Source organism: Nomascus leucogenys, chromosome 16 (genome assembly GCF_006542625.1).
Source record: "Nomascus leucogenys isolate Asia chromosome 16, Asia_NLE_v1, whole genome shotgun sequence".
Classification (NCBI taxonomy): Eukaryota; Metazoa; Chordata; class Mammalia; order Primates; family Hylobatidae; genus Nomascus; species Nomascus leucogenys.
In genome coordinates, this window is record NC_044396.1 from 26,789,479 (window position 1) to 26,815,012 (window position 25,534).

General features: G+C 39.8%; 1 protein-coding gene across 1 annotated transcript in view; it reads left to right on the forward strand.

Annotated features, from left to right (window-relative positions):
* ZNF704 (zinc finger protein 704) overlaps positions 1-25,534 on the forward strand; it is a 242,054-nt gene that overhangs the window by 31,674 nt on the left and 184,846 nt on the right. The window contains exon 2 of the mRNA XM_030794936.1: positions 20,179-20,420. Within this exon, the coding sequence (XP_030650796.1) occupies positions 20,179-20,420 (242 nt within the window). The remainder of the gene's footprint in view (positions 1-20,178; positions 20,421-25,534) is intronic.

A 25,534-nucleotide genomic window follows, 5' to 3' on the forward strand; every position in this document is an offset into this window, starting at 1 on the left:
ACAGTTCATTGCCTATTAGTTACTTTACTAGGTATTTCCATTTGATCCTTTTAGCTAACCTGTCCTCCCTATCTTATAGATGAGGACTGGGGGTGGACCTTGAAGTGCAGAGAGGTTAAAAACTTTCTTCAGATCAATCTAGTAAGGGGCAGGGCTGGGATTTGATTCCAGCTTTATACAACTTTGCAGCAAACAAAGACTCTTTTCCTGGGATATTTATAGTTTAGCCAGGAATACTGGGTTAGTGATATGAATATGATTTAGGCCAGACATGGTAGCTCATGCCTGTGATCCCAACACTTTGGGCAGAGGCAAGAGGATCATTTGAGCCCAGGAGCTCAAGACCAACCTGGGCGACAAAGGGAGACCCAATCGCTAGAAAAAAAGAAAAAATTAAAAAACTAAACGAGGAGTGGTGGCATGTGCCTGTCATCCCAGGTATTTGAGAGGCTAAGGCAGGAAGATCTTGAGCCCAGGAGTTTGAGGCTGCTGTGAGCTATGATCATGCCACTGCATTCCAGCCTGGGCAACAGAGCGAGACCCTTTCTCTAGAAAAAGAAGAAGAAAAAGAAAAGATATTTAAACCTACTGATAGAATTTCTGGCATCATTCCTAGTCATTTGTTATGTATCTCTGCTAGGGATCTCTCTGGCACCTTAAGTTCATGCCAGAGGGGTAGCTATCTACTTAAATGATATGTTTAAAAATTTAATATTTATAACTAAGAGCAAGTCTATTAGCAGTGATATTTTTATATGACATATTAAAGTTACAACATCTTTCTTACTTGGTTCTCTCAATAACATGTGGATTCTTACAAGTTAAGAGTGGAAGTGAGAAGTTATTGCAGTAGTCTAAGTGAAAAATGATGATAGCAATAGAAATAGAAGTACACAGATTGAAAAATATGTATTGGGGGTAGCAGACAGAGGAGGCTGCAAAGGGAAAAAAAAATGCAGAAACATATGGTGGTGTAGCAGATACTGTAGATTGGCTCATTTAATACCTCTGCTGTGTATTATTTTCCTATGCTGCTGTGGCCTAAATTTCCTAGAATGCCCTGTAGCTAGAATTCTGTGTGTGACTTGGTTTCTTCCAAGACTGTGCATCCATATGAGGCATGTGACAAGAAGCACAAGGAAGACAGTGAGGTCGTTGCCATGTGCAGAAGAGATTTGGCAAACACAGTGGCAAAGGTTCCTGGTGCTACCCAGGCATCAGTGGTGGAAGTTGTAGCTTTCAGACCCTTTGTGGTGGGAGGCAATGCGGAGTATTCTTGCTAGCTCAGACTTGTGATGTGGTTGGACTTCTCTCCTGGCTATATGCAATTGTCTTGTTGATCATCCCAGCCTGATTCTCCAGGCTTCTAGGAGATTGAGGAACTATCAATAATCCTCTTTATGTTTAAGCCAGCTAGGGAAGTCTGCTGTCTGCAAATACAAATTGGGAATGGTACAGCTACTATAAAGCTGAGAAAATATGATGCTTCAAGGGAGCTAATTGTGTTTAGTACTGTTTAAAATGGAAATCGAAAAGTGTTTATTAAACTTAGTGATAGGCTGATTTGTGACCCTGGAGAAAGCACGGTTTTATGGTTTGGTTTTGTTGTTGTTTTGATGGAAGTAGAAATCAATTACAATAAATAGAAGAGTAAATGGTAGGTAGGGAAGTAAAGACAGCCTGGGGAGACAACTCTATTGATAACTTGACTGATGGGGAATAGAGCAGAGGAACAATAGTTGAGCAGGATCAGGGTATTTTCTCATATTGGAGTGAAATAATATGTATGAAGCAATTTTTAATGAACTGTCTTATACTTAGTAAGGGCTTAGTAACTAGAGCTGTTATTATTATGATTGTTACTACTATTATTGTTGTCATCTTGTCCTCTGTATACTTTAGAGCGGGGGTGTCCAATCTTCTGGCTTCCCTGGGCCACATTGGAAAAAGAATTGTCTTGGGCCACACATAAAATACACTAACATTAACGATAGCTGATGAGCTAAAATGAACACACACACACACACACACACACACGCACGCACGCACACAATCTCATGTTTTAAGAAAGTTTATGAATTTGTGTTGGGCCACAGTCAAAGCCATCCTGGACTTCATGTGGCCTGCAGACCATGGGTTGGACAAGCTTGCTTTAGAGTATTGTGAGTACGGGGTAGCAATCACTTCTGTCTCCTGATTTTACAGATCTTTTTTTCAGCTCTTGCAGGCTGGCCTCATTGCCATATTATCTTCACTTAATTACATTAATTCAATAAACATTTATGAAGCATCCAGTATGTGCCAGGTAAAAATATAGCAGGTGCCTGGGATTCAAAACTGAGCAAAACTTGCTCTCTGCCTCTAAATGGTTTCTGAAGCACTAGGGGAGAGAGATGGTTAAAGCATAAATAAATGCTTCATCTCAAGTCATGCTTCTAACAGAAGAGCAGAACTACCAGGAGATGTACGTGTGTCTGTTGTATTTATGTATTCATTTACTCTCTCTCTCTCTCTCTCATTATGGCTGGCTTAGCAGCCTAGAGCCCACAGGCAGGAAGACGGGCAGGAAGGATCAGGAGCAGGCTGGAACCCCTCAAGCGTGTCTTTTTATCCTAAGGTCCTCCTACAGTCATCTATCAGGGGTTAACGCAGTTCTTCTTTTGAGCCATCTCCCTTCTTATGAAAGCCTCAGTGTTGAAGCAGGAAGTGTTTCTCCCTCATAGTCATTTCTATCTACTCTCTTATGTACCAGTAAGACCTCTATTATAAAGAATTACATTTATGATAAGCAGATATGTAAATTTATTCTAATATGTATTGCCTAATTTCTTGAATACACTCTAGCTGCATTTATTAACAGATTTTATTTAGTCATCTGTGCAGCTAGTAAAAATAATTGGCTATCTGTGAATTAGCACAATCCAAGTTAAAACAACTTGAGATTTTAATTTCACCTGCTGTTTACTGCCCAAAGGAATGATAAATTGTATTTTAAATGAAATGTATTTGAAGGAAGAACCTTCAGCAATCAATATTCTTTTTTACTTAAAATCTGCTTCTAATCTGCTCTGAAACTTTAAAGATGTTGTGTTAGACTGTGGCAACCACTGATGAATTTGAAAAGTTGTATTTCTAGTTCTTACTGCCAAAGGAATTAGAGGCGTTAGGTTAGTTAGTCCAGTTATTTTTATTGAAAGAAGTTGAAACCAGCTCACATATCTTAAAAAAGAAAGGTGAAATGCAGTGGGTGGGGTGGGAATTTCAATTATGAAAAAGGATATCAAGACTTTAAAGCCCAGAGACAGTCGAAGCCAGGCCCCTGGGCCAGAATTCTGCAAACTCAGCCTGGAGCTCTGTGGGAAGAGGCAGCTCCCACTACTGCTGGTCTGTCCCAGGACTCTCCTGCCTTCTGTTTCTGTTTCTCTCCAGGGTCCGCTCTCCTCCTCCTCCTCTTCCTTCTCCTTCTCCGCCACCACCGGGGTCTGCTCCCCTCTTCCTCTTCCACTCTGCCTCCTGTTCCTTTCCCCTTTCTCCTCCAGGGTCTGCACCCTGTCGCTGCCTCCATTGCCACCTCGGGTGGCCGCCGCCTCCTCCTCCTCCTTCTCCTCCTCCTCCACCTCCTCCTCCTCCTCCAGTGTCTGCTCCCCTCCTCCTCCTCCTCCAGGGTCTGCTTCTTTCCTCCTCCTCCCCCCTCCCCAACTCATCCTCCTCCTCCAGGGTCTGCTCTCTTCCTCCTCTTCCCCCTCCTCCCTGCTTTTCCTCCTCCTCCTTGCCCTTGCTCTTTCCTGGTTTCCTCTACTTTCTTGTGTGCATGTGGCCTGGCCTACTCACCCTCACTGCCTCAGTCTGTGCTTCTTCATCACCACCAGCCAGCACCACTAACTGACATCAGTTTCTGGGTCTCTCAGATTAGATTCCTGAAAGAAAGGATTCAGTTGGCCCTGTTTCTGCCCAGAGAAATTGTGTAATATATATTTTTTCGAGAACTGATTTGGCCTTTTATTTATACATATCAGAAGTACATTCTCCAACTTGCCCAAAGGTTCTGTTCTAACTGCGTTTTTGAAATGTGTGGTTTAGTCAGAGAAACTATGTCTTAAAGTTTCTGTTGATTCCCAGGCCAGCTGCAATGAACTGTTTAACCCATGAAGAAGATGAGCTCTGGCATACTGCTTCTGTTCCCATAAATCTCTCTCTTGCTGTGTGTTTGTGCCTGGGATTTGAGGCAGGGAGGATGGGGAGCTCAGAGTAGAGTCCAAGATGAGAGTGGGCTCTGGGGAGATGAGGGTCGGCTCTAGCAGGGGGTGTGGAAAAGTTGGTGATCTTTAGAGCAACCTTCTGTTGATGTATGATACGTTTAGGTAGGGTTCAGGTGAGGAGAGTGTGGGACCCCTTGGCAGAAGCTCCAGTGGGGAAAAGTCAAAGATAGATCTTCTGTTCTGTGTCCAGGGTCCCCGGCTCTGGCTGTGGCAGTGGCAGTCAGGGGGCCCTGTGTGGCCATCATAGCTATTGGGATGGACAGACCATCAGTAGTCCAGCTACTCTTCAGTAGAACAGCTGCTTGGCCTCCTTCAAAAAGAAATAACTGGGTGGGGCTCAAATTCCATCTGCATAAAATAGTCACCATAAATTAAATGTGGAAGAAGTAAAGTTGGTGTTTCTTATCATTATGATTATTCTAGACTATAAATGTTAAAACTCATTGGGGGAGTAGGGGGCTAGATTTCCTGTGATCCATAGAAAGGGAGGAAGAAGTGTTTCAGGCGTACCTGGGGACCAGGCAGCTCGATGGTCTGCCCCTAACAATTCACCCTGGAGGATGGAATAGTCATTTCCCAGGATTTTGAAATTTATGTAACTTTAACCATGTCTTGCTTCTGAAAATTTGCCTTTTGATCTCTCTACAGGTCTATCCTGTATTAACCTGGTGATATTTGCAGAAGGAAGTTTCAAAGTCCCATAATTTAAAAATAAACCCAATTTTCTCCATAAATTTTATTATAAAATAAGGCTTGTATTCCTGGAGGCAAAGTCCTCCATGCACTAAAGTTGAATACTTTGATAAGGAAAGAATTGAGATGGTGACCATTCTGTGCTTATATTATACCTATTTCTTCCCCCCAAATTACTATTTCCCCCAGTTTACTATTTCCTTCTCAGTAGCTTAGGAAATTGCTTTTAGCCTGAGGGATTCTGTGATCCCACACTTTTGCAGCCCTAGGAACTTGGCATCTATCCTCCTTAGACTTTTATGAGTAGGTGCCACCATATAACATGTATCTGCACCTGAAACTCCATTTATGTATTAATGCTACAAGAGTGCCCATGCTGTTTCAGATGCTCTTCTAGCTCCTGGAGATACGTCAGTATCCAAAGCAAAAAATGCCTATTATCTTCATGGAGTGAATATTCTGGTGGAGCAGCTTGGACAATAAGCATAATAAATAATTATGCAGTTTGTAAGAAAATAGTAAGTCCTGCAGAATGATAGAACTATAGTGCTGTAGAAAGAGAATTCTGTTTAGTTTAGTTTTGTTTTTTTGAGACAGGTTCTCACTCTGTCGCCCAGGCTGGAGTGCAGTGGTGTGATCTTAGCTCATTGCAGTCTCAACTTCCTAGGCTAAAGTAAGTCATCCTGCTACCTCAGCCTCCCGAGTAGCTGGAACTAAAGGCACGTGCCACCATGCCTGTAGTCCCAGCTAATTTTTTAATTTTTTGTAGTGACGAGGGGTTGCCAGGTTTCCCAGGCTGGTCTTAACTCTTGAGCTCAAGTGATCCACCTGCCTCAGCCTCCCAAAGTGCTGGGATTACAGGCATGAGCCACCACACCTGGCTAGAATGATAATTCTGTAGCTGATATAAAATAGAATATGGGGAATGAGGAGGGAGAGGGGAACATTGCAATTTTAAATTGGGTGGTCAGGGTTGGCTTCACTAAGAAAGAGACATTTGAGCAAAGACTGAAAAGGGTGAGGAAGCAAGCAATGTGAGTATCTGAAGGAAGAACCCTGCAGGAAGATGGGGAAGCCAGTAAAAAGGCCTGGGTTCAGGGGTATGCCTGGCATGTTCAAGGCCAGCAAGGCTGGGGGTAGCCGTGAGAGTGAAGAGAGGAAGTAGGAGAGGGAGCAAATCGGATAGAGGCGGACCAGATCCTATGCGGCTTTGGAGGCAAGGACTTTGGCTTTTGTTCTGAATAAATGGGGAGCCATTGGAGGGTTCTCAGCCAAGGAGGGGCATGATCTGACCCTGATTTTTAAGGGATAAGTCTGGCTACCATTAGAAGGAACTGGGGGTCATGGGAGGCCATGCAGGAGTGGAAACAGGCTCCGGGGAGGAGACTGTTGTACAAATCCAGGTAAGAGACAGTGGTGGCTTAACCAGGATGGTAACTGGAAGTTGCAAGAAGTGATTGGATTTTAGATATATTCTGAAGATAAAATTCATAGGATTTCTACATGGATTGGGTGTGAATGGGTGAGTTGAACTTTGAATTATATAAAACAAATAAAATATCTAAGTAACTAATGTGATATTTGAAATTCTGTATCCTGAAGTTAAGTTCGGTAAGATTAACCCACACTGATAATTGATTTTCCCTCTGTCCTGTGAAAGAGTCACTATGCCAAATGGAAAAAATTAAGCTGAAAGCTGAGTCATGCAAGAAACTGCTTTTCCTTTTGTTCCTTAGCAGATAGCTACAGATAAAGGTTAAATATCTCCACATGTAGCTACTTTATGTTCACCCTAGCTTGTGTGAAGTGCTGATTTACTGAGCTCAAGACGAATATGTAACTGACTCGTCCCCTCCCTGCTCCTTCTCTCTTGCAGCATGTGGATTACCTACCCTCCTTCTCTCCCCTCCAGCCTACTTTCCCCCTTTAAATATTGAAGCTCTCAAGATCATCTTTGGAGAAAGGCACAGGTCACAGACTGTTCCTGTGGTGTCATGTTGTTTTCTTCAAGACAGGTTCTTAACCTTGGCAAGATAAACTTCTAAATTGATTGAGACGTGTCTCATGCATTTTGGTTTACAGTCCTTACCATATGGTTGGGAAAAATATACAAGTGAATTTAGCTGAGGTTAAATTTAGTATTGGACTTTACAGAAATGGATGTTTCTATCCAAGCCTTTTCAGAAAGGATTTTTAAAAAAATACCCAAGTTGTGTGTCTCCCTTGCATAATGTAAATAAAAGGTTTGAAACTTTAGCCAAGCAGTCTTCCACTACCAACTTTTCCAATAACTTTCCATCCTAAGTGTGCTGCTGACTAATCTTCCATGCAGCACGCCAAGTCATGCTTTGTTGAATATTAAATTGTCAACATACTAAAGTTAAAACTTGCTGTAGTACACTATTTACAATAGCAAAGACTTGGAACCAACCCAAATGTCCATCAATGATAGGCTGGATAAAGAAAATGTGGCACATATACACCATGGAATACTATGCAACCATAAAAAAGAATGAGTTCATGTCCTTTGCAGGGACATGGATGAAGCTGGAAACCATCATCCTCAGCAAACTAACACAGGAACAGAAAACCAAACACCACATGTTCTCACTCATGAGTGGGAGTTCAACAGTGAGAACACATGGACACAGGGAGGGGAACATCACACACCGGGGCCTGCCAGGGCGGGTGGTGGCGAGGGGAGGGAGAGCATTAGGACAAATACCTAATACATGCAGGGCTTAAAACCTAGATGACGGGCGGATAGGTACAGCAAACCACCACGGCACATGTGTATCTATGTAATGAACCTGCATGTTCTGCACATGTATCCCAGAACTTAAAGTAAAAAACAAAAACAAAACAAACAAACAAAAACTTGCTGTAGTAAACTCAGCATTAACAACACTGATTCCTGAGATAGTGTAGTTATGTGGTTTGGACATATGATGCCAAAACATAACACAGGGCTTCAACTCTGTCATGCTGAATTTTACTTCTTACTCCATCATTGAAGCTGCCCTCACAGGGTTAACAAGAATTTTGGACAGAAATATTGTTGTAATTAAGCATGAATTTGGGTTTCCTTTGACTCACTTTTTTTTGTAACTGTAAGTCATGGAACACTAGATACTGACCATTTGCATCCCCACTGTACCTATAGATAGGATTTCTCTTTTGTTGTAATTATTATTTTTTTGAGTCAGGGTCTCGCTCGGCCACCCCAGCTGGAGTGCAGTGGCACAATCACAGCTCACTGCAGCCTTGACTTCCTGGGCTCTAGTTATCCTCCTACCCCAGCCTCCCGAGTAGCTGGGACCACAGGCACATACCATTGTGCCCAGCTATTAGGATTTCTGACATTAGAATCATAAGGCTTTTGCTCAAGATAGATAGGACCTCTGACATTAGAGTCATAGGCTTCCATTTAAGAATTGCTTAAACAGATCTTGAATTCCAGTAGAACAGCTGATGTCAACAATCGCCACACTTTGGCCCATTCCAAAACCCCTAAAAACCCTATCCCCAAACTCCTCTGGCAGACAGATTTGAGGTTTCCTCCCATCTCCTTGTTTGGCAGCCCAATTGATTAAACCAGTGCAACCTGGTGTCTCGGTGTATTGATTTACCATGCACATAGGGCAACACACCTATTATGGTTACATCACCACTACCACCAAACCAGTCTGATTTTCATCAGCCAGTTCCTCTGTCTTGGTATAGAAAAATAATGTATGTACTTAAGGAAAAAGCAGTCAACAAACTTCATTGGTTTCAGAGGGCTAAGGGGATAATATAATCAATGGGCTAGTAATTGGAAGCAATTGTTTTTGAAGTGGTTCTATTATAACCATTCATTAGGACTATAGATTTGCCATCCAACATATTTTTCTGTGTACCTAGCATGAAATTTGAAGAATGTAATTTAAAATAAGGAGTAGAGTTCTGTTGACTGTTTTTGGGTGTCATTTTTTATCAGTTTATTCTAAGGTTCTGGTCTTTCTTTGAACATGACCCTTAGCAGTAATTTTTTTCTTTTTTTTTTTTTTTTTGAAACAGAGTCTTGCTCTGTCACCAGGCTGGAGTGCAGTGGCATGATCTTGGCTTACTGCAACCTCCGCCTCCCAGGTTCAAGTGATTCTTCTGCCTCAGCCTCCTGAGTAGCTGGGACTACACGCACACACCACCACGCCCAGCTAATTTGTTTTTGTATTTGTAGTAGAGACGGGGTTTCACCGTGTTAGCCAGGATGGCCTTGATCTCTTGACCTCGTGATCCACCTGCCTTGACCTCCCAAAGTGCTGAGACTACAGGCATGAGCCACCGCACCCGGCCAGCAGTAATATTTTAAATTAATTGAGAGAATCAAATGTTTTTATTATTAATATCAGTTTTGCTTATCTTTTTGTAACATATTTTAAATCTATTGGGTCTGATTTGCACTCCACACAGTGGTTGATGTATCATTGTCATCAGTCACCAAATTGTAATGTGTCTTATTATGTGTTATGAAAGCAAGTTCTTTAAATCCTGATGTAGAGGGGAATAATCTAAAATAGAAAAATAAATTTTATAAACTTTTTCAGGTGTGATTTTATGGTTTCCTGGTGAGTGGAAGGGCCTTAAAGAGTTGCTCAGCCAAGTGGTCCTCTTACTAGCCTCCTATTGTTTGCTAAGAGTGATTTTTGCTGTGGCCTAAATTTCGTGCCTTTTTTTTTTTTTTTTTTTTAGAATTTCTAAACTACTTTTTTACTACCCAGAAAGCCCCAGAAAGCAAATGGGTTGTTTTCAGATTATTCCTGGAAATCCTATTCTCCAGAGCCATCTCCTCAAATCTGATTGGGTTGAGATGAGTAACTGAGGACAGTTTCCAAGAGTTGAGTGTTGACACATGCATTTTAGCATTTCATTACTGTAAATCTGTAAGAAAGGTGTGAGGATTAAGGTGGCCCGAAGTGTACTTGAGTGTAGGCAGAAGGAAGGATTGATTAAATAAGTGGGCTGAAGTCAGAGACATTCTCTTTTCTGATGCGCCGTTATGATCTTCCTATGGAAACCAGATGTTTTCGTATCGAGAAGAAATGATGAGCTTCAGTCCCTGTCTTAGGAAGTTGCATCGAATTTACAAAGGATACCATTTAGAGAAATTCAGGACTTAAATAGATACTGTTAACTTCTTGTTAAAAAAAAAATGGCAATTTCCCCAAGTATATCATATTTATATATACACTGTTTATCTTCTTCTAGGAAAACAAAAGCTGTTCATTGGAATGAAAATTCTGAGTTTTATTTGTCCGTTAACTCAGTAATTGGTGGTATTCTCATATAATTGAACATTGAAGCTTTGTTCCCTTGCAAGAAATTATATGGGATAATGTGTATGTCTGTGATACACTATATGAAGAGCTTCTGTGTTGGGTAGGGAGAAGGAAATTGATGGTAGCTATTGTAGTACAGTATGACTACAAAGTGCTGATGAGCAATAGAAGTTACAGTGTTAGGAAAGCAAGTTCTTTAAACCAATCCTAATGTGGGGGAAATTAATCTGAACATCAACATCAGCTCTTCCCTGCCACTTAGGTCCCTCTCCTACAGGAAGCTGTCATTTTCTTACCTATGTTGTGTTCTCTTCCTGGTCCTTACAAGGAATCCTATAGCTGTGAGAAGCCCTCCCTTCTTTGGTAGATCCCCATTTACCCCAAAAGGTGAGCATCTTCATTTGTTAGTGCCGTGCATACTGTTTCTTCTTTCTCTTGCCCTTACCAGCTTTAATACTGCTGTTGACTTCTGTCCTTCTAATCAGATTTTTTTGTTCTTTCTGGCTGTCTTCTATCATTGAACACTTTTCCTGCTTAGGACCTATAGCATACAGTGATTTTTCAGATTGTCTCAAGTTTTCCATTAACAAGAATATCTGCTCATATTTATGAATCACATAATTGATACCAGCTTCAAAGAAGCAGCAAGCTAAGTTAGCCTAGACCTTGCAGATCACCAGGAACAGTTTTGTCACCAGAGCATTGTACAAATTGGGAAAAAAATAAAAGCACCCTATTTGGACAGATGAAGTATAAAAAGTTGCTCTCCAGGTGCATGGATCAGAAAAATGTCCCTCATCCAAAGTAAGGAAGCCTGGGGATGTGGCTTGAATGGGGACTGAATTTTAGCCTCATTTGACTAGTGTTTAGGGTTTAATACACAACTGCTTGCAGCAGCTTGGGTTGCCATGCCATCTCTGTTTTATTTTGTTTTCTTTGGTTTTAAGATCCATAGACTTGGTGGCTACCTCTTTGCATCACAATTTCCAAATTTTTGTTTCTAGGGGTTCTTAGAAATACACCCTCTAGGCCGGGTGCAGTGGCTCACGCTTGTATTCCCAGCACTTTGGGAGGCTGAGGTGGGCAGATCACGAGGTCAGGAGTTCAAGACCAACCTGGCCAACACAGTGAAACCCTGTCTGTACTATAAATACAAGAAAGCTGGGTGTGGTTGCGGGTGCCTGTAATCCCAGCTACTTGGGAGGCTGAGGCAGGAGAATTGCTTGAACCTGGGTGGCAGAGGTTGCAGTGAGTTAAGATTGTGCCACTGCACTCCAGCCTGGGTGACAGAGCGAGACTCCATCTCAAAAAACAAAACAAACAAAAAAAAGAAACACACCCTCTATATCAATAGTTACTCTGGTTTCCTTCCTTCCTTAGTTACTCTGGTTTCTTTCCTTCCTTCCTTCCTTCTGTCCTTCCATCCTTCTGTCTTTCCTTCCTCAGCTCTATTGTGGTATAATTTAAATACCACAACATTCCTCCCATTGTAAGATACAATTCAATAATTTTAAATAAACTTACTGCTCATACAGATAACACTACAGTCTAGTCCTAGCACATTTCCATCACCCCAAAAAGTTCTCTCATGCCCATTTGCAGTCAGTTCCTGCTCCCACCCCCAGCCCCAGGAAATCACTGATCTCCTTTCTATCTCTGTAGATTTGCCTTTTCTGGAAATCTCATATGAATGGAATTATATTTTCCTTTTGCTTCTTTCTTCTGTTAAGCTAATGTAGGTTCCAGTCAGTGCTCATTTGCAATAGCTGGATGAGCCTTGTCACCTTCTACTGCTGCTGCCAGCCCTTGCTCATCCCTTCCTTTCCATTCTGCCTCCGTATACAAACATACTCTTTTACCTCCTGTCTTAAAATTCTCTCTCGTCCGTCATCCCCTCCAGCCACCACCCTATTTCTCTGGGCCATTTCTGAGCCCAACTTCTTAAGACTTGATGTTATATATGCTTTCTACTCTCTCCTCTCCTGTGAGCTCTCATTTTTTGTTTTTGTGTGTGTGTGTCTTAGATATAATAATTGATATGAATAAAAGAACATTAAAAAGAACATGTGATACATATATACATGCTTTAAAGCATAGTGATATAATGAGTATCTACATCTGCCATCTGCCCCTTCAGCTAGCATTACAAACTGTGGAACCCATGATTCATAGTATCCAAAATATTTTACTCATCTTTACAGTTATTTTGGTCATTTTTGATCGTTTTAATTCTACTTTTAAATAAGAAGTCTGCGCTAAATTTTCTTTAAAATCCGTTACATTGCTAAATTTCTCTGATTACTATTGATAGATTAATTTTTTTACTTAGTATTTATAGAAGACTTATAGCTTGCTTTGTTGTATATTACTATATTTTATTATGAAGCCTTGGCTAAGAGCATGACACACAGTTATAACATTATTTCTATAGGAAATGTATTCTATTTGCATCAATTTGCTTCAGGTTTTTTTTTTCCTAAATTTTTGAAGCTAAAAGCTAGACTTCCTGTAATGTTGTTTCCTTCCTTTAAACTTTGGATAGAATTCATTTAACCAATCCATTTGGCCCCAAGGGAGTCATGGATGTCAATTTTTGTTTCAACTTAATACTGTGAATACTTAAATATTTAATTAACATAATACTTGACACTTAGAAGCAATTTATAATCATCAAAACTAGGCCTTTGTTTCCTTTCTTTATCCCTGTTGTTTAGAGTTTTCTTGTTGTAACATAGGTTAGGAATGGACTGGTGGAGAAGTGAAAAACTCTCCCCTCTCTCCCCACCTCCAGGCAGAGAGACTTACACAGCGCATTGACTAGTGATGGAAGTTTAACATACTTGTCCTTACGTCTGTTGATTTTCTAAACACATTTTTATCATTTATTTCATTTGTGGAAGTCTGAAATATTTTATGTCTTTCTATTGTATATTGATGTCATTAAAACAGTGAACACTTAGAAACAGACACTAGATTTTCTTTTATCTTTGATTTCATTAATACAGTCTAAGAAATATTGTGAGTTTTTAATGAGTTATAAGTAAACCAAAGTGGGTGACCATCTTCCTGTGGAGCTGGGTATATGTCTGACAGGAAAACCATGGGAAGAGAATCTTCTTTTCTTCCTGGTAGGAGAGGCCAAGATGAGAATGGAGCTCTGTGTAGTGCTCTATGTGTCATAGGAAAGATCCATGCCAGCCAAGTGGATTCCAAGGCCCAAGTCATCCCTGGACTCTGGAAAGTCTCATGTTGGGGCAGATGCCATGACTCCAGCATGCATGTATTTCAGTTTTCCTTTAGTCTGAGAATTTCTAGTCATTAATACCTTCCTTTACCAGTCTCTGCTATGATCAAACACACATATTCTCCTTGTATTCTGAAAATGAGTTATGCTTATGGCCTTAAATTCTATAAATCTAAATCTATTTGATTAAAGCCTTTATGCTTTTTCTCCTACTGAAAATTAAAAAGAAACAAGCATATATTCTGTTTAAATGGGAGAGTGAAGATTTACTGACCTCACATGATCCCACTGGAGGAAATGGATTGTATCACAGGCCCGTGAAATGTCTCATGATTGTGCATTTTTTGAAATACACCCCACTAATTAGTGAGGCTCCAGATTAACAGATAGACTCATCTTTGTACAATAGGACTTTAACTGGTTGTCTCCAGTCCTCATTTACAGTACCAATTACCTCACAGAAACCTTTCTTTAGCTTCAGTCTCCTTTTTCAGTTACAACAAAGTCTGAAGTAACAAGATTCAGTTCATTAAGGTTTAATTTTATATTTGTCTCCCACCATAATCATCATTACATTTAGTTACAAATGATAAGAAAATTATTCTGACTTCTTTATCATAGGGCCTTAGAAGGGATTTTGTTAAAATCTTAACTGCTGAGTAGATTGTAAAAATTTTCTCCCATTCTGTAGGTTGCCTGTTCACTCTGATGGTAGTTTCTTTTGCTGTGAAGGAGCTCTTTAGTTTAATTAGATCCCATTTGTCAATTTTGGCTTTTGTTGCCAAAATTTTGTTGCTTTGGTGTTTTAGTCATAAAGTCCTTGCCCATGCCTGTGTCCTGAATGGTATTGCCTAGGTTTTCTTCTAGGGTTTTTATGGTTTTAGGTCTAACATTTAAGTCTTTAATCCATCTCGAAATAATTTTTGTATAAGGTGTAAGGAAGGGATCCAGTTTCAGCCTTCTACATATGTCTAGCCAGTTTTCCCAGCACCATTTACTAAATAGGGAATCCTTTCCCCATTTCTTGCTTTTGTCAGGTTTGTCAAAGATCAGATGGTTGTAGATGTGTGGTATTATTTCTGAGGGCTCTGTTCTGTTCCATTGGTCTATATCTCTGTTTTGGTACCAGTACCATACTGTTTTGGTTACTATAGCCTTGTAATATAGTTTGAAGTCAGGTAGCGTGATGCCTCCAGCTTTGTTCTTTTGGCTTAGGATTGACTTGGCGATGCGGGCTCTTTTTTGGTTCCATATGAACTTTAAAGTGGTTTTTTTCCAATTCTGTGAAGAAAGTCATTGGTAGCTTGATGGGGATGGCATTGAATCTATAAATTACCTTGGGCAGCATGGCCATTTTCACAATACTGATTCTTCCTATCCATGAGCATGGAATGTTCTTCCATTTGTTTGTGTCCTCTTTTATTTCATTGAGCAGTGGTTTGTAGTTCTCCTTGAAGAGGTCCTTCACATCCCTTGTAAGTTGGATTCCTAGGTATTTTATTCTCTTTGAAGTAGTTGTGAATGGGAATTCACTCATGATTTGGCTCTCTGTTTGTCTGTTATTGGTGTACAGGAATGCTTGTGATTTTTTTTTTTTGGAGACGGAGTCTCGCTCTGTCGCCCAGGCTGGAGTGCAGTGGCGCGATCTCGGCTCACTGCAAGGAATGCTTGTGATTTTTGCACATTGATTTTGTATCCTGAGACTTTCCTGAAGTTGCTTATCAGCTTAAGGAGATTTTGGGCTGAGACAGTGGGGTTTTCTAGATATACAATCATGTCATCTGCAAACAGGGACAATTTGACTTCCTCTTTTCCTAATTGAATACCTTTTATTTCTTTCTCCTGCCTGATTGCCCTGGCCAGAACTTCCAACACTGTGTTGAATAGAGTGGAGAGAGAGGGCCATCCCTGTCTTGTGCCAGTTTTCAGAGGGAATGCTTCCAGTTTTTGCCTATTCAGTATGATATTGGCTGTGGGTTTGTCATAAATAGCTCTTATTATTTTGAGATATGTCCCATCAATACCTACTTTATTGATAGTTTTTAGCATGAAGGCTGTTGAATTTTGTCAAAGGCCTTTTCTGCATCTATTGAGATAATCATATGGTTTTTTTTCTTTGGTTCAGTTTATATGATGGATTACATTTATTGATTTGTGTATGTTGAACCAGCCTTGCTTCCCAGGGATGAAGCCCACTTGGCTTCGTCGTGGTGGATAAGCTTTGTGATATGCTGCTGGATTCGGTTTGCCAGTATTTTATTGAGGATTTTTGCATCGATGTTCATCAGGGATATTGGTCTAAAATTCTCCTTTTTTGTTGTGTCTCTGCCACGCTTTGGTATCAGGATGATGCTGGCCTCATAAAATGCGTTAGGGAGGATTCCCTCTTTTTCTATTGATTGGAATAGTTCCAGAAGGAATGGTACCAGCTCCTCTTTGTACCTCTGGTACAATTCAGCTGTGAATCCATCAGGTCCTGGACTTTTTTTGGTTTATAGGCTATTATTGCCTCAATTTCAGAGCCTGTTATTGGGATCCAACTTCTTCCTGGTTTAGTCTTGGGAGGGTGTATATGTCCAGTTATTTATCCATTTCTTCTAGATTTTCTAGTTTATTTGCATAGAGGTGTTTATAGTATTCTCTGATGGTAGTTTGTATTTCTGTGGGATCGGTGGTGATAGCTCCTTTATGATTTTTTATTGTGTCTATTTGATTCTTCTCTCTTTTCTTCTTTGTTAGTCTTGCTAGTGGTCTATCAATTTTGTTGATCTTTTCAAAAAACTAGCTCCTGGATTCATTAATTTTTTGAAGGGTTTTTTGTGTCTTTATCTCCTTCAGTTCTACTCTGATCTTAGTTATTTCTTGCCTTCTGCTACCTTTTGAATGTGTTTGCTCTTGCTTCTCTAGTTCTTTTAATTGTGATGTTAGGGTGTCAATTTTAGATCTTTCCTGCTTTCTCTTGTGGGCATTTAGTGCAATAAATTTCCCTCTACACACTGCTGTAAATGTGTCCCAGAGGTTCTTGTATGTTGTGTCTTTGTTCTCACTGGTTTCAAAGAACATCTTTATTTCTGCCTTCATTTCGTTATGTACCCATTAGTCATTCAGGATCAGGTTGTTCAGTTTCCATGTGGTTGAGTGGTTTTGAGTGAGTTTCTTAATCCTGAGTTCTAGTTTGATGGCACTGTGGTCTGAGAGACAGTTTGTTATAATTTCTGTTCTTTTACATTTGCTGAGGAGTGCTTTACTTCCAACTATGCGGTCAATTTTGGAATCAGTGCAGTGTGGTGCTGAGAAGAATGTATATTCTGTTGATTTGGGGTGGAGAGTTCTGTAGATGTCTATTAGGTCTGCTTGGTGCAAAGCTGAGTTCATTCCTGAATATCCTTGTTAACTTTCTGTCTTGTTGATCTGTCTAATGTTGACAATGGGGTGTTAAAGTCTCCCATTATTATTGTGTGGGAGTCTAAGTCTCTTTGTCAGTCTCTAAGGACTTGCTTTATGAATCTGGGTGCTCCTGTATTGGGTACATATATATTTAGGATAGTTAGCTCTTCTTGTTGAATTGATCCCTTTACCATTATGTAATGGCCTTCTTTGTCTCTTTTGATCTTCGTTGGTTTAAAATCTGTTTTATCAGAGACTAGGATTGCAACCCCTGCTTTTTTTTTGTTTTCCGTTTGCTTGGTAGATCTTCCTCCATCCCTTTATTTTGAGCCTGTGTATGTCTCTGCACGTGAGATGGGTTTCCTGAATACAGCACACTGATGAGTCTTGACTGTTTATCCAATTTGCCAGTCTGTGTCCTTTAATTGGGGCATTTAGCCCATTTACATTAAAGGTTAATATTGTTATGTGTGAATTTGATCCTGTCATTATGATGTTAGCTGGTTATTTTGCTCGTTAGTTGATGCAGTTTCTTCCTAGCATTGATGGTCTTTACAATTTGGCATGTTTTTGCAGTGGCTGGTACTGGTTGTTCCTTTCCATGTTTAGTGCTTCCTTCAGGGGCTCTGTTAGGGCAGGCCTGGTGGTGACAAAATCTCTCAGCATTTGTTTGTAAAGGATTTTATTTCTCCTTCACTTATGAAGCTTAGTTTGGCTGAATATGAAATTCTGGGTTGAAAATTCTTTTCTTTAAGAATGTTGAATATTGGCCCCCACTCTCTTCTGGCTTGTAGAGTTTCTGCCGAGAGATCCAGTCTGATGGGCTTCCCTCTGTGGGTAACCCGACCTTTCTCTCTGGCTGCCGTTAACATTTTTTCCTTTATTTCAGCTTTGGTGAATCTGACAATTATGTGTCTTGGAGTTGCTCTTCTCGAGGAGTATCTTTGTGGTATTCTCTGTATTTCCTGAATTTGAATGTCGGCCTGCCTTGCTAGGTTGGGGAAGTTCTCCTGGATAATATCCTGCAGAGTGTTTTCCAACTTGGTTTCGTTCTCCCTGTCACTTTGAGGTACACCAATCAGACATAGATTTGGTCTTTTCACATAGTCCCAGATTTCTTGGAGGCTTTGTTTCTTTTTACTCTTTTTTCTCTAAACTTCTCTTCTCACTTCATTTCATTCATTTGAGCTTCAAACACTGATACCCTTTTTTCCCTAAACTTCTCTTCTTGCTTCATTTCATTCATTTGAGCTTCAATCACTGATACCCTTTTTTCCACTTGATCAAATCGGCTGCTGAAGCTTGTGCATGCGTCACGTAGTTCTCGTGCCATGGTTTTCAGCTCCATCAGGTCATTTAAGGTCTTCTTTACGCTGTTTATTCTAGTTAGCCATTTGTCTAATCTTTTTTCAAAGTTTTTACCTTCTTTGCAATGGGTTCGAACATCCTCCTTGAGCTGCAGTGGGCTCCACCAGGTTTGAGCTTCCCAGCCGTTTTGTTTACCTACTCAAGCCTCAGTGATGGCTGATGCCCCTCCCGCAGCCTCGCTGCCACCTTGCAGTTTGATCTCAGACTGCTGTCCTTGCAGTGAGCAAGGCTTCGTGGGCGTGGGACCCTCCGAGCCAGGCGCAGGATATAGTCTTCTGGTGTGCTGTTTGCTAAGGCCATTGGAAAAGCACAGTGTTAGGGTGAGAGTGTCCTGATTTTCCAGGTACCATCTGTCACGGCTTCCCTTGGCTAGGAAAGGGAATTCCCTGACGCTTTGTGCTTCCTGGGTGAGGCAATGCCCCACACTGCTCTGTGGGCTGCACTCACTGTCTGACAAGCCCCAGTGAGATGAACCTGGTACCTCAGTTGGTAATGCATAAATCCCCCATCTTCTGCATCACTAAGGCTGGGAGCTGTAGACTGGAGCTGTTCCTATTTGGCCATCTTGGAACTTCCATCCTGACAAAGGGCTAATATCCAGAATCTACAAAGATCTTAAACAAATTTACAAGAAAAAAATCAAACAACCCCATCAAAAAGTGGGCAAAGGATATGAACAGATACTTCTCAAAAGAAGACATTTATGCAGCCAACAGACACATGAAAAAATGCTCACCATCACTGGCCATCAGAGAAATGCAAATCAAAACCACAGCGAGATACCATCTCACACCAGTTAGAATGGCCATCATTAAAAAGTCAGGAAACAACAGGTGCTGGAGAGGATATGGAGAAATAGGAACACTTTTACACTGTTGGTGGGACTGTAAACTAGTTCAACCATTGTGGAAGACAGTGTGGCGATTCCTCAGGGATCTAGACCTAGAAATACCATTTGACCCAGCCATCCCATTAGTGGGTATATACCCAAAGGATTATAAATCATGCTGCTATAAAGACACATGCACACATATGTTTATTGTGGCACTGTTCACAATAGCAAAGAGTTGGAACCAACCCAAATGTCCCATCAATGATAGACTGGATTAAGAAAATGTGGCACATATACACCGTGGAATATTATGCAGCCATAAAAAAGGATGAGTTCATCACATGTTCTCACTCATAGGTGTGAACTGAACAATGAGAACACTTGGACATAGGGTGGGGAACATCACTCACTGGGGCCTGTCATGGGTTGGGGGGAGGGGGAAGGGATAGCATTAGGAGATATACCTAATGTAAATGACGAGTTAACGGGTGCAGCACACCAACATGGCACATGTATACATATGTAACAAACCCGCACATTGTGCACATGTACCCTAGAACTTAAAGTATAATAAAAAAAATTAAAATAAATTAATAAAAAATCTTCACTGCTGGGGATGAAGGATAAGAAACGAACTACAGAGTGTGGTTAAGACCAGTATTATTAGCCAAAAAGAAAGTTTGATTTTATACATTAGCTGTCTTCTATTAAACATGATAATCAGACAAATATTTAAGGGTTTACTTGAATTTTCTTAATTTTGGGAGATAAAACAATGATGTTTTGCATTTAAAAAAATTAGAGGTATTATGCTTTTCAAATCTTTGTTTTTGTATACCTATGAGGCATTTTTTTGTGTGTTTGTGATGTTTCTTATTTGCATTATTACAGATGCATTGATTATATATTATTTTGTGAAGTTATTTTATTTCTGTGTTGCATTTTTTCGTTAAAATTATACAATCTTTCAGATGAACAGAGAGGACAGTATCTGTAATCTCTCCTCACCACCATCTGCAGTAGTCTTACAAAGATGATGTTTTATGTGAGTAAGAATTTCTGTGTTTCATTTCACAGGTGGGGAGCATTAAGCGAGAAATGACCTTCACATTTCAGTCGGAGGACTTAAAACGTGACTGTAGTAAAAAAATGTCTCATCAACACGTGTTTTCCTTGGCCATGGAGGAAGATGTGAAAACAGCAGACACCAAAAAAGCCAGCCGGATCCTTGACCATGAAAAAGAAAACACTCGCTCCATCTGTCTCCTTGAGCAAAAAAGAAAAGTTGTTTCCTCCAATATTGATGTTCCTCCAGCAAGGTAAGGGAACATTAAATCTCACATGTGTCTGCCCCAGGAAGTTGGTGGAGAGCATGCATAATCTCTGCCAGTGTACAGATTCTCTTCAGTATATAGACATATGAAAGGTTTTCTGCCAAGAATTTTTTTCTATTGCTTGTGTGAAATAGAGCAGGTGGCCTTACTCTTCAGAACTGACTTTGAGGCTGCTGTAGTTGGAACTATTGTAGCTCTAGAAAAGAATGTTTTATTCAGTTTTAATAAATGAATAGTAAAGAGCAAAGGAATAAATGCAAAAAAATAGGATGAAACATCATATAGAGGACTGAGCATGCATTAAGTAGGACTGTAGCCACTTCAAAGCAAGTGTACACAGATCTTTGGTCAGAGGTTGGTAAACTATAGCTGCAGGCCAAATTCAGCCCCTGATCTGTTTTTCTGTGGCCTGTAACATAAGAATGGTTTTACTTTTTTTTTTTTTTTTTTTCAAATGGAGATAGGGTCTGGTTCTGTCGCTCAAGCTGGAGTGCAGCGACGCAAAGGTAGCTCACTGCAGCCTTGAACTTCTGAGCTCAAGCAGTCCTCCTGCCTCAGGCTCTAGTGTAGCTGGGCTGGGACTACAGGCATATGCAGCCATGCCCAGCTAATTATTTTTATTTTTTGTAGAGATGGTGTCTCACTATGTTACCCAGGCAGGTCTCAAACTCCTGAGCTCAAGCGATTCTCCCACCTCAGCCTCCGAAAGTGCTGGGATTACAGGCGTGAGTTGCTGTGCCTGGCCTGCCTTGTTAATGGCCTAAAAGAAATGAAGAATAGGCGACACAGACCACAGGTGGTCTGCGAAGTCTAAAATATGGAAAAGAAAAAAAAAGAAAAAAGTTGGTGATGCCTGGTTTATATCTTGATAATCTTTGTATGATAGATCTACTTTAAAACTCAACCAAGAGGGTTTATCTGAAATATCAAAAGGCCTTTGTCTTTCTAAAAACAAGTAAAAAAGGCCTTTGTCACATTATAATTTTATTTAAACCACATCCAATAGCACTGAACCAAAGGACAATATTCTGGTAGAATGACAGTGGCAGTGGTGGCGCATACATATTAGACCTTTTACTTTCTTGCATATCATTTGTCTCACCTAGAAAACAAGCTCCACGTCGGCAGGGATTTTAGATTACTCTGTTCATGCTTTATCCCTAGCCCTGGAACAGTGCTTAATTATGTTCTGGGGACTCATGAATATTTGTCAGATGAAAAAAAGAAAGAAAATGCTGTAGCATGAGAGATTGCTTATTTATAATATGTGTGCCACATTTTGTTGCCAAAAATCATTTATAATGAAACTTAGAGCTTATAGCAATTGTTTGAGAAGTCCTGCATTTGTCCAAGTGGTTTCTAACAGCTAACCAGGAAAACAGTACCTTTGGAAGAGGAATAAATGTGCCTTTCCTGCCTGTTCACTTTTTGTAATTAAAGTTTCATTTCTTTCTATATTAAATCAAAAGTATCTTCTCTAGAAAATTATTATTTTCTCCCATTGCCAGATTTGTCAGACTTTCTAAAATTATAGGCCTCTTAGTTTTCTTTAACCTTTAATTGAAAATTTTCACATATTCATTACTTCTGTTTAACTACTTGGAATTATTTGCTTTGCTAATGTTTTTCATATAAATACATGTTAAATTATTTAGGATTATTTCCTTCTACTGTGGCATGGTTGTGAAACACTTTATCATACCCTGACCCTCATAGGCATCTCAATTTGTATTTGTTGTTTGGTTGTCTCATAGGTAACTGACATGTTAACAATTTGAAATGTGAAGAACTGTGCTTTTTTTTTTTCCTAAGTCTGTAGGGCAAAAGTTAGACTTCCAGTGTCAGTTTAGTACCAACTTGCAATTCTGTAGGGCTTATTCTACATAAAATTTCCATTAGACCATTGTATATGTTAAAAGACCTGGAATTAATGATTTTAAATTGCCATAGGTTTTTTTAAGTATACCTTTATTCTTTAATTCCACCTCACTTGGAGCACTTGCTGGGGAAAATAATGAAAAGAGGAAGAAGAAAGACGTTTTCTGCCTTTTCTGACTCTGGTATATAGGATATTTTCCACCTTTTCAAGTTCACTGAATGTACTTAAAAGTACACGAGCCCATGCCAGTGTTATTGTGAGGTTCTTAAACAGTGTGGGAAAGTTAATTAGGTTTTAAATCCATTAATGCACAGCAAAAATCCCCCAATGACAAGTTATAATTTAGACGTATTAATCTATTATGAGAAATACTACTTAAGGCTTCTTTGTTTGGGGTGTGTACTAATGTACTTGTTTTCATTGCTGTAGTAGGAATTTAATCTTCATAAATACAGTGTGCCAGCAGTTGGTGAGATAAGTTGCTTTTAAAAAAAAATGATGATGAAGGAATCAAGCATTGTGAATTATACTGATCAGACTCTCAAACTCTATTTCCATTTACTGTTACCAAGTTTAATAAATGTCAGACTTCCCACTGTCACCTAAGTATATCAATATTTTGTTTTAAAGAAACTTATTTACCTGATACAGTAGGAAGATGTAGGATTTTCCTTTTGTTTACTAAGAAGAAATATATCTGTTGACAGGTATGAATAATGAATTTTGAGTAAATCTATAGTATAGTGAAATTTATCAATACACGGAAATCTATATACAATTGGCCCTGTGTATCCATGGGTTCTGCACCTGTGGGTTCAACCAACCACCAAGTGAAAATATCTGGAAAAAAATTGTCTATACCAAACATGTACAGACATATTTTCTTGTCTTTATTTCCTAAACAATACAGTATAACAACTATTTACATAGTGTTTACATTGTATTAGGTATTATAAGTAATCCAGAGCTGCTTTAAAGTATACCAGAGGATGTGCTAGGTTATATTTAAATACTATGGCATTTTATATAAGAGACTCGAGCATCTGCTGATTTTGTATCTATAGGGAGTCCTGGAACCAACCCCCCATGGGTACTGAGGAATATCTGTATCCATATCTTATAAAATATATAATAAATGTTTAAAAATATATATATGATATTTTGGCCAAAAAGCAGGATAATCATTTTAGGCCCATAGAATGCGGAGTTCTTCAATCATTTAAAATCAGTTCCCTGTAACGTTTCTCACTTTATCTTTTGCTTATTCTCATTAAAGCTAAGATTTTTGTTGAGCTTTACTTTCTCTGGTTTGTAAAATGAAACTCAAAGTTTATTTTCTGAGGTTTACATAATAAAAGCAATACGTGTATTTCAATTGCTTATTTCATGTAACTAGAGAGATCTGGGAACCCCTTCCCACCTTACTGTCTGCCTCACTGTAGTTTCAGATCTCCTGCCTCCATTCAACAGATATTTCTTGAGTACCTGCTACAAACCCAGTACTCAGTAAAACTAATGAGTGAGGTGCCAGCCTTCCTGGAGGTTACGGTGGAATGAGAGGGACAGACACATATGTAGCTAATTTTAAATAACAGTTCCTGATTTGCTCCCTTCCCATTAGGACTGGGGGTAAATTTGTAATTAAAGGAAAATCTTTTAGTTTTAAGAAAGTTATTAATTTGATATGTCTATTTAAAAGCCCAATTTTTTTTATTGATATCTTTTTCAAGATAGGCACGATTGAAATAGAGAAGGAAGAACTCAGTATCAATACAAACTCCCTGTTTGTTTACCCAATATTTGAGAACCAATTTTAAAGGTGCTAGTTTCAGAAAAATATAAATTTAAGTAAGCTATTAATCCAGATGTTTAGGCTGGGTCACTGGAGAAGCAAATGCCAAGACAGGATTAAACATGCAAACGTTTTAGTAAGAGAAACACCTGAGGGAGAAATGGGACAGGAGGGAGATGCATGTCAGTTTAGGGTGCTAGTCTGAGCGCAGTGATGGAGAGAGGGCAGGAAAGTTGGAGGGAAGTGTCCTAGGTAGCCGGGCAAGGCCCTCAGGAGTCCTGCATTAGTAACCCTGCTGTACTCCATCATTTGCTGGGAGCAGCATGTGGGAGCTGTGGCCTTGGCACAAATGCAGCAGATGGTTTCAGCGGCCAGCAGCTGGGCCTTTCCTTGGTCAGTTAGCTCCCTGTTATTGGAGATCTGTAAGGTGCGTTCTCATGGCTGCCTTCCTCCCACCCCACAATATTGTACTTTATATATTAAAAGTGCCCTAGGCTGTGCGGGCTTGAGACAGGGGCCAGTCTCCTTGCCCTTTGAGTTATCAGTGCAGACTACCTGGAATCTTCATTGTTTAAGAGGGCCCTAAGCTTCCTGTGAAAAAATGGTAACTGATTGTTTGGCCCTAGGATCCTAAAATTCTTTAATAAATTAATTGAGTCATGAGAGGAAAGAATACAAACTACCCCTCTTCCGAGTTTCCTGGGGTTGGTAGGAACAATCTTTACTGTAGGAGAGTCTGCTTACCCCTGGGATATTGCTTGATTGATTTCAAGGAAAAAACACTACTTTCTTTTTTGAGGGTGATTTGGAGTAAGTGCATTATAGAGTTGGGTACTCAAAGTATTCTTCAAATTATTCAACTTTCCTCAGGAGAGATAACTACACAGAAAGAGAGGGCAAGAGTATGTCAGAGCACATGAGCAAGCACTGTTTCTCTTTAATTAAAGATTTATCATTAACAGAAAGAAAATTTATTCCTAGCTTTTAGGATCATTGGAGAGCAGTAATTGGGTTGGGGATAACAAGTACTAAAAGTGTTGATGCCAATTGTTGCGATAGTCACTCAAGGGCTGATCCATCTCTGAGAGAGATGAAAATACTAGTTTCATTGATCCCTATGGAGAGTTGAGGAAAATAGGCTTCAAGAGTTTAAGGACAGGAAAAGAGAGCATGTTTGAAAGGTTCATCCATGTGATAGCGTGTGTCAGTACTTCATTTGTTTGCCAAAATATTTTATTTCATAGACATACCACATTTTGTTTATCCACTCATCAGTTAATAGACATTCGAGTTTGGAAAAGAAGGCTGGCCAGATCATGTTGAGCTATACTGATTGTGTGAAGGATGTTTAAATTCCATTTTTATGTCACTGAGAAGGATTTCGTGGAGGAGAATATGATTTCATTCATCTCAATGGAAGATCACTTT